Here is a 9,937-nt window from a genome sequence, read left to right on the forward strand (position 1 = left end):
GCCGGACTTGCAAACATGCATAGAAGCTCTCCACAGGGGTACCAGTTAAAGCTACCCACTCCTGCTCATACTATTGCCAGTTAGTCATTGCGAGGGTAAGGTATAGTGTTGGCATGCTTTGCCCTCCATTTGGCACCAGCAAAAATTTAGTGTACTTTGAGCTTACAAGTAAATTCAGATGACACATTATGTGCAGTGTATTACCTGTGAATTGAACAAGCCTAGCAAACATTAGTAGACCCACTGCACATGTGTCATCCGACTTTACCTGTAGGGTCGAGGCAAGGGCAAACCCTCCTCCACCACCCTACATTGAAGCACCAGATGCAAAGGCAGATATGCACCCATGCACAAGCGTGATTGGTACATTTGCTACTACATGCTTCCGTCACACTTGCTGGAAGTTGAAAGTACTGCGGTGCCTCACTGCAGAATGGGATGAACTGAAGAGAAGCATTGTTTTTGTTTTAGTGTTTAACTAAGGAAAAGGAAAACATGGCGGGCTTATTCTGCTATGCCTTAGGGCTAAGTAAGGGAATGAGAAACTTAAAGAAGAAAGTTGAGTTCATTACTTGGTGTTCTCAAAAGACAAGGAACACCACACCGATTTGTAAAGCAAGCAACACCAAATCAATTATTGTAAATCAAGAAAGAAGAGGGCAAGAAGGAGGGGGTGATTCAACTAGGATTCAATAAAAGCCGCTGATCTGGCTAGGCCCCTTGGCAATGGTTTTGCTAGTAGATTTTTATTTACAAAAAGAAAAAAGAAATACATTGGTTACAATGCCAAAGCTGGATCAGACTGAGGCACATTATTCTTCATTATTTTCCTTGCCTCACCTCATATCTTTGGTGTCATGGAAAAATTAGATTATTTATGCCACATAATTTGCAGCAAACTAGGGAAAGACGTAACCTGATTATTTATCTAAATTCAGTAGAGTAGGACTAATTGCAAAGAGCTGTATGTGGTTCCCGAAAATCTACTAATGAGGAATAGGGCAACATCACTCAGCATAACATTCATGTATCTATCTGTGCTTCCTTTACAGAAATGGAGAAGGATGCCGCTGTCGGCCTAATCATGATGGCTGGGAATCCTGAGGTGTCCAAGCTGCGTGACCTGCAGATGGCCAAAATGCAGCAGGTCATTCTTGATCTGCAAGCAGACAAACAACGTCTCGAAAGGCAGGTTTGCCACCTGCAAGCCAAACAGCTTAGTCTCAACACTATCCAGGAGCCTAAGAACTGTTTATATTATACTGGGCTGCCTGAGTTTTCAGTTTTTCAGAATTTGTTTAATTTTCTTGAGCTTCGGGCAGCCAAGATGACCTACTGGTTAGGTAACAGAAAGACAACTGGTGAGACCAAAGACCGCACACGGGAAATGTCTCTGATTGATGAGTTTTTTATGGTCCTCGTGCGGTTAAGGACAGGGATGGCAGGCAAGGAACTGGCCCGCAACTTCAACATTTCTGAAGGGCAGGTAAGCAAGGTGTTTGTTACGTGGATCAAGTTTCTCCAGCGACAGTTGAGGGTACTGTTACAGTTTCCGACAGTTGCTGAGATTCAGCCCAACCTCCCTAATGCCTTCCACAATTTTTCTAACACGAGGGCTGTCCTTGATGGAACTGAGGTACGTATCCAGAAGCCGTCGTCGTTGCTGGCTCAGAGGCAGACCTTCTCGCCCTACAAACACTACAACACCTACAAAGCGGTTGTTGGATGTACACCCGAAGGGTACATTTGCCATGTTTCACAACTGTGGGGTGGGACTGTGTCAGACAGAATGATAGTTGAGGAGAGTGGGCTCGTGGATCAGTTGGAGTCGGGCGATGCCATCATGGTAGACAAGGGATTCAAATTTAATAGCTTACCACCTGGAGTGCAAGTGCACATTCCGTGTTTCAGGCAGCCGAACGAACCTCAGATGCCGGAGGAAGATGTGGCACACACCCGGCGGGTGGCCAGTGCACGTGTAGTTATTGAACGTGCAATCGGAAGGATTAAGCAATTTCACTTCCTTGATCGACCCTTCCCCATCTCCATGATAGATATTGCAGATGAGGCGTTTCAGGTTTGTTGCTTTTTAAGCAACTTTCGTATGCCACTCAGCCGTGCTGAGTAGCAGCAGGACATATGTGTCGGCTTCAGTGGCAACCTTCAGCTTGATAAACATTTTAGAATAACTTCCTTCTTGTGGTTGAACTCCAGGGTTTTGTTTTTAAATGCAGCACGTCGGAGATGGTTTTGAGGTACTCTAAATGGACCACAGGGTTCCGGAAAAGTTCTCACTTTAGAGCCATCAATGAGCAGCGAGAACTCATCCGTTCGCGACCACGTGCTGGCGGGCGCCGCGCAAACAATATGGTAAAAGTAGGAAAGTCTCATCCGGGTCCGGCCACACCCGTCCGGCCCTGTCCCTTTCCCCCTCCGGCTTCTGGCGGCTGTTCGCAGTAGCAGAGAGAGCCGACGCTTTTGTGGATCTAGGATAGATGGCGCCACTAAAATTCCGTATAGTAAAAGTTTTGTCGGTGATACCAGATTTTTGACGCATTTATATGCATTTTGGAAGTACAACATTTATAGAAAAGTTACCTTTTATCGAGCAGGTATTCGCACAACTTGCTATCTTTCTACAAGACTCCCCATTGACGTCACGCCGCGTGTTTCTCATGGCCGCCGCTCGCGGCTGCAGGTCGGGGAATACGTATTCTAAGTTTTACCTCGCTAGTACGTGGCGGAATCGCAACATTTCGACGAAAGGAGGTGTGTTTTCTGTCATTTGTGACAAGGTGAACAATATCAAAAGCAGAAGATGCCAATTCTTTCAACGTTAAAATCGTTGCACAGCTCCTTTAATATTAATGTAATAGAAGGTTGTTTCTCGTGCACCAACGACTTCGGTTTTGGAATAATACCCTGGAACAGTAACACAATGCATCTCGCCCCTCTTTTCACTATTTGTCTCGTGCCCTTAACTCTCACTGGGGGACATCCCCTTTAGATGAGAGAAATTTTGCAGTACGACCGCTAGCATATAGTCTCTAACGTGCATCATGCAGTAGTAATAACACTAACGCATCCTGGTTTGATGCTCATAAAAATTAACGGGGGTGGTAATCGTACCTAGGATCTCTGGGCTTTGTGACTAGAGCTTTTGCTTTACATGCTTTGTGCTGTGACATGCTATGCTCCATTTCACAATAACTTGGCGAACTATGGAGGCTGCGGCCCCCATGATCCAATAAGAGCGTCGGAGCAAGTCACATGATAAGACTCCATGGTTGAGGCCTCCGAGGCGTCGTTTTTGGGGGCACCGAGATGTCGCCAAAGAGTTGTTCAATGTTTCATTTCTTTCTTTTTTGTGCTAACTGAACTTGAGTGATTCCATCTTTATCAAGAATAAATATAAAAAAAATTAATGAAAAAAAATATTTACAAATTTTAATGATATTTAAACCGAAAAAGTAATGCGACATTTGTATTCAGTTCGATTTTTTTTTTCTTCTTGTAGTGCCGTGGCCGTTGGTGATTGCAGCCGTGTAATCAGCCGCTTGCAGGGCAACTATGGTCGAAAACGAAACCAAAATAAATTACTGGTACCGCTTTAGTGGCACAACTCTCGGCCTGCAGGCAACAGCCAGTTCCTTGGTGCAGTGACACACACGCTTCCGCTATGTGGTTTTATGTGCCTCGCTCCGACGCTCTTATTGGGTCGCGGAGGCTGTAAGCTCCACAGTTCGCCAAGTTACTATGAAACAGAGTAGCACACTTGGTCACCGTTCCCCCCTAGTGCCTGCCATGATTGTCCTTAATCACATTTGGCTGTGATCCGCAACTGGCATACGAGTTTAGATTAGATATATCAAAGTATTAGATGTCCTCATTTCATTATTTCATGTGTGTGGTCTTTGGTCTCAATGTCTAATGGGCTGTGCATTTTTTGTATGATTATACATCTTGCCAGTGTGTTTTAGGAGTGCAACAATTATTATGACTATAGCTGCTTTTTACAGTGTCGATCTAAAACTCACTATCTTCCTTATGCAGTTCGGGCTATTGCTGCCTCATAGTTAGTGTGTTGAGTTCGGTCATATTGTGCATCAATTTTTACTTAAATCTGCTATGTGGGAAGTACATGAATAGATAACGTCAATTATCTGCTGTGCATCACTGTTCACATTTATGATTCTAGCAACTTTGTACAGCGTTATCTAGAACTTGCTCTTTGGCTTTAGTTTAGTATGCAGTTTGGGTGATTACTGCCTCGGAGTTTTTGTTTTCAGCTGGGTTATGTCCGGAGTTTCCTTATTTGAAAAACTCTCATGCACCAATCTTTGGTGTTTGAATATATTGCTTGGGAAGTACATGAGTAGCTAGTGTGAATTCTCTGTTGTGCATCAATAGCGAGATTAAAGTTTGAATAAGCCAACGAAGTTTTGGCTACTTCGGGTCTTTTTCCCTGCAAAGTCGATTGTAATGTTAATGACTTTGACACGCTACCTCAACAAATCATGTGTTAATACAAGTTGGAGCTAGAAAATCCTTTTTTTTTTTGTTTTTTTACTCTGAACAGTTTAAGAAGGAATTAGCTCTGCTTGTTTATAGGCAAATGGTTTTCTATTTATTGTAATAAACTGTAAAAATGTAAACCACCACACCCTGTGTCCTGTTTTTCTGCAGTAAACACCATTCTCAAAGACACGGGAGTGGCTACAAAAGCACTGCCCCTGACAAGCATATTTATTTGGCTCTGAAAAGAGCCGTTGTGACTTGGTGAAGCCTCGGGCTTCATGCAGGCGCTCCTTCACTCCAGCCTACGCAGCTTCTTTTTCAGTCCGGGACCGTCCTCCACCACATAAAACCCTTTGCAGAACTTCTTGAAGGAGACGTACTGGCCGCGAGCTATCAGGGCTCTTCGACGCCTCACACGGCCCGTTACCACTTCTGGGAAGAGGGCATGCTTGGCGAAGTAGATCAGCCCTGGCAGCAGTGCTCCATCAACGAACTTCTTGTCGAAGGCGATGGTCTCGACGTGCGTCGAATTGGCAACAGTCGTGTTGTTAGTCCAAAAAACAAAATCGCACCACTGGTGTCCGGTCACGGCCATCTGCCCTTGCACCTGGTAGAAGTAGGCGTGAGTCTTCTTCAGTCGTACCAAGCCATCCACAACTTCGCAGCAGAACTTCTTGTCATTGCATGCCTCCATTGGTGTTAGCCCAATCTTCGAAGCCGGACACTTCACCTCCAAAAGGCCCTCTTCGTTGTCCTTCCTCACGATGCGGTCGGGCGATGCTGCAATGAAGCTGCACTCTGGGTGAATGTGCAGCCCAGTCTCGCGGATCTCGACGGGAGTGTCGAATGCTGCCATGAGTGATGCATAGGCTGAGACGGCGGTACCCTCGTGCGTCCTCCCATAGCGCATGGCCTCACTTGAGGCGTCTGGGCTCGGGTACAAAATACCCTTGACCAGGTACTCGGGCTTGACACACTTGATGACAGCAGAGAAGACTGACGCTGTAATCCTGCCCTGCCGCTCTTTGTGCCACCTTGGATTATTGGCTTGACCGATGGTGGACCGGGTCACTTGTTCCCTCTCTTCCTCCGTCAATGTTGGAAGGGACTCCATGTGTTTCTCAACAACGTCCCGGGCATTCTCACTCCACAAATCTTCATCATCTTGGATGGGGAGCACTGGTGCCGCTGGTCCAAGTTGCTGTACACCACTGTACAGAAGCCACTGGAGGCCCGGTGTAGACACACTGAGGGCATCTCGCAGTTGCTGAATCTCCTCAGCCGAAGCAACACCAACATTCTCACAAGGGTCAAAAGAGCGTCGTTTCTTCTGCTTCACCGGCCTGTTGATCAGGTACTTGTGGAACGTGATGTCTGCAAGTGGCACCAGGGGAGCAGGCTTCTTGGCTGCAAAGAGAAATTTTGTCAGTTCAGTTCTAAAATAAGCCACATCTAGGTTTTCCATCTTGTAATCATGTTAATAGCTTATCATCCAAGCTGCTTTATGTAGAAAATGTAGAGTTTCACTTTCATGAAAACGAACACAAAAAGCATTGGCTGTTTGGTTCCACATTTATCTAGCAATGGAGGTGAGCTTGGCTAAATAATTAAGACAGCTTGGACGTTGGTCTTATTCTCCAATATATTAGGTACGAAGTAATAACATATTTCTGAGCAAAAGATTCCTATGGAGCCTCTTTAAGGGCCGTAGTGTACACACCTTCAGCAGGCACAATCCAGGTGCAGGGTATGTCGGTGCAGCTCGTCGAGCAGGCGTTGCAGCTCTCTTCAGCATAGAGCAGCAGTGCTGCAATATGTTGGCAGGACTGGCTTTTCCTGGAAAATCGAGGCAGTCAACCAAGACCAAATTAGCGGGATTATAGCTGCACGCGTAACAGCTCTTGATTGCCTTCGTTGTACACAGGCTGTCGGTGCATGATGGAGACATGCATCTTTTACACTACCTAAGCCAAGGAGCAAGCACTGCGAGCATGAGCGATAAACCACACGAGTTTGCTGCTATACTCTTTTTCACCTTGTGTTGTACCGCAGGAAAGGCTATACGCGCGAGCTCCTTGCTCTATGGCACATCTCGGCGGCACAAGCTCCCGTGCACCAAGGGCAACTGCCAACGCTATGAGCTCGCGCTTCTAGCCGTCGCTACGGTACAACATAAGGTGAAACGGAGCATAGCACGATGAGGTTTGTCTTGGCCAATGTAACTCGCGTGTATTCGATGAAATGAGCCTGGGCGAACTGGGTATCGCTCCCAGGTTTCAAGGAGTGACCAATCTCGCTGCTTACGCGTTGGGGATAGCGTGAGCGGAACGCAATTAGCCTGACTTATAATAGGTTTGCGCATGACTTTTAACGCATGTATAAGCAAAATATCGCTCACCCAGCAACACAGCTGCAAGTGCCGCCAATGACACTCCCGGTGCCTCTGGCGAACCACGCCGAGACTGTGTACGGCGCCTTCTTCATTGACGGCAGGCAGACGCCCCGGACGAGACCGATCCGGGAATCGTCCGATGTGTTCCATCGGACGTTCCGGACATAGCCTTCTTCTTTGAAGGCCCATCCCCGGTGAGCTTGTCGGAGCAAGTCCGTCTTGCGGTGAAGGTACCGCCACACTTCATCTTGCGAGAGGTTGGCGAACGGCGGAGCGTTCTCAGTCCAGCCGTCGGGTGGGAACGGGAACGGGATGCTGCCGTCCTCGGCCATCCTCAACAGTTGCCGAAAGGTAGCCGAGCTACGAATACTAGGCGGAAAAGCGGCGTGCAAGAACAGTGGACCTCGCAACGTGTACAATTCAAGCCTAATGGCGGGCGTGTTTTCATACGAAGAACGCCTCGAACCCAGTTTTCGCTAGTTCGGACGTCTCCCAACAGGTAGCGCCACTTCTGCGGAAAAAGGTGGATTTAGAAGTTATCATTTTGCTCTCCTTCGCAAAGCTTTCTGCTTTTTTTTTTTTTCTTCCTTCATGTTGCATTTGCTAAACGTTTGGCAGTTTGTTACTTTAAGGCGCGTTCACACTCTTGCAACCGAGTACGACCGAGAAAGACTTCTTGGGACCGGATGCACTGAGCGGAGCTTTGTCCTAAGAGATCGCAAAAGGCTTAAAAACCGGTTTGGTCTCTCTCGGTCGCACTCGGTTGCAAGAGTGTGAACGGGCCTTTAGCCTCATGTTCCAGGGAATAGAAACCAGCCCTCGGATTGCCAAAGATGTGTTTTCTTTTTTGAACACACAGAAATTAAGTCCTTATTTCGAACTCTTTTTCTCCACGTTCCGCTCATTGAAAAGCACGGCGACAGAGCCCAAGTACTACGGGCCTCGTCACACTACGTACACGACCGTCTCCTTCCGCACAATAAAGTCCGTACACGGGGGCTACACTACCGATGTGGCAAAATTTTGTCAGATCGGTGCCCATCTACGGCAGTCAAACCCGACTCGGGGTTCGTACACGAATATGCGCAGTGTTAGCGGTAACGCGGTACATGTAACGGCGTTACTGGTAACACGTTACTTTTTTCTGGCAACGTTGTAACGCACTCGTTACTTTTTCAAAACGGTAACGTGTAACGTATTTACGTCACTTATTTCGATTAACGTGTAACGTAGCTACGTTACTCGTTACATATTCTTCCGCACACTTAACAACAAATTACACTTCAATCTTTTCGTGTTTTTAAGCGCCAAGCTATCTATTTTTTGTGTGATTTTATTTGCGTTTTTTCTCGTTACTTGTGTTCGGTAACGCCTACAGCACTGAATATGCGCCATCACTCAGACTCCGCTCGGTAACAATCAGACTGTCGGAAAATTATCGGCTTCGCGTTCGGGGCCAATTGGATCAACGTCGGAAACTCACGAGCTCTATACACCAACTCATCTCTGTTACGTCACGGCGCGGTGGTGGCGCGTCGGTCGCACTTCCGGTCTGGGGCTGTGGGCAGAAGTCCCCATGCCAGACGTGTATTCCTGTGTTGTTTTGAAGGGAACCAGACAAAAACCTGCCTCCTCGTCAAAACGCCGGGACTGAGGCCGTACCAAAAGAGTCGAGAAAGGTTTGAGGGTCAGTTTTCACGTGCTCGGTTCGTCCGAGAATCGGGATATGTGCCGTGAAAAGGGAAAAGCAGACGCGATCGGACAACGATTGCATGGGCGGGAAGCACTTTGAGTTGAATTCACGGATACTTTTGGTCATCAGATTTATTTGTTTTATTCCAACATGAACGCCACAAAACCATCAAGTTGTGCGGACCACCTGCGGACTACCTTCAGTGCGTCTTCAAGCTCAAACGGCCGCCTGATCGTTTGAACTGTCGTCTGCTCTTTCAAACGTTTCTGCTTGTCGTCTCCTCTTAGACGACGCCGGCCCGTTAAATGTTGGCCCGGTACTTGCTATACGAAGTAAGTGCAGGCCTCAAAAGACTTAAGTTTGAAGGTTGGTAAGCAGGCTCGATGTAAACAGTAAATACAAGATGTTGATCATTGTAACGAGTGACCATCACTGACTTGCTATGCCTAATTGACTTGGTCCGATTCTGCTTGCGATTTTCAGTATCGACGTCGACTATCTCAGCTACGGTTCACGCTTTTGCAGCTCGAGCGGCATCGCGACTGGAAATTGCGAGCGAAATCTCATCATGCGAATCAGGTTTTAGCGTACATACTGCGGTGTCCACGCGGAATGAATCGCCACATGTCACATTATTCACGCGAAGTTTGGCGGTGACACCGCTCAAGTAGTCAGACATCGCCAGGAAGACGTGAAATCAACAATTCGAACGCGAAAAAGGTCAGGGGGACTCACACCGACGCCGACAACATCGCATTTCAATGGTTTGTTTATGGGCGACGGCGAGCTTGTTGCCCACACCCCCATCGCGTATGCGCGGCGCCGGTGGCGTCCGCTAGGGGCGCTCCGGTTTGTTTGTAAACATGAGTTGGTGTATACGATGTCCGAAGCATATCACGTTCTCTGCGCATTGCAAGCCGAGCCACGTGGCAATTTACGTATGCATTTGCGTATTTACTTATTGTAGTGACTCCAGCGAAATTGACAGCACCTAGCGGCTAGAACAGAAAGCTCTGCCGGAAGGTTTGATCTCCAGCCTTCTAGAGCCAGTCAGATGCTCATCGCGCCTGGCGCTCGAAAGACGAACATTGAGAGTAGGTTTGAAAACACGTGATGATAATCGCGTATAGATATATCCTTAAGGCCACCAGACACATACAGGGGAGTGAGTATAATAAAATAATGAAAGAAAACATAAAGAAACAGTAGTACGCTTTGTTCGTGGAAGCTTAAAAATGTAAAGAATGGTAATAGCAATTTTCAGCAATATATCATTATCAATATAGACTATGAAAAGCAAAAAATAGTTCCATTCCAAAGATTTTCTTTTTTTT

General features: G+C 46.9%; 2 protein-coding genes across 2 annotated transcripts; one reads left to right on the forward strand and one right to left on the reverse strand.

Moving 5' to 3' along the window:
* The first annotated feature begins 1,411 nt into the window (after positions 1-1,411).
* LOC115309659 lies at positions 1,412-2,152 on the forward strand. Its single transcript, XM_029967901.4, has one exon. It carries the CDS (start codon positions 1,412-1,414, stop codon positions 2,126-2,128), a length of 717 nt encoding a protein of 238 aa, XP_029823761.4. The 3' UTR covers positions 2,129-2,152.
* Positions 2,153-4,810: 2,658 nt separating this feature from the next.
* Positions 4,811-7,280, reverse strand: LOC121838414. Its single transcript, XM_042294660.1, has 3 exons — positions 6,917-7,280; positions 6,239-6,354; positions 4,811-5,925 (listed from the first exon to the last, which is right to left on the reverse strand). The coding sequence occupies exons 1-3, from the start codon at positions 7,240-7,242 to the stop codon at positions 4,811-4,813; spliced, it is 1,557 nt and encodes a 518-aa protein (XP_042150594.1). The 5' UTR covers positions 7,243-7,280.
* Between the last annotated feature and the right edge of the window lie 2,657 nt (positions 7,281-9,937).

Source organism: Ixodes scapularis, unplaced genomic scaffold, assembly GCF_016920785.2.
Source record: "Ixodes scapularis isolate PalLabHiFi unplaced genomic scaffold, ASM1692078v2 PGA_scaffold6__148_contigs__length_123643588, whole genome shotgun sequence".
NCBI classification, from domain to species: Eukaryota; Metazoa; Arthropoda; class Arachnida; order Ixodida; family Ixodidae; genus Ixodes; species Ixodes scapularis.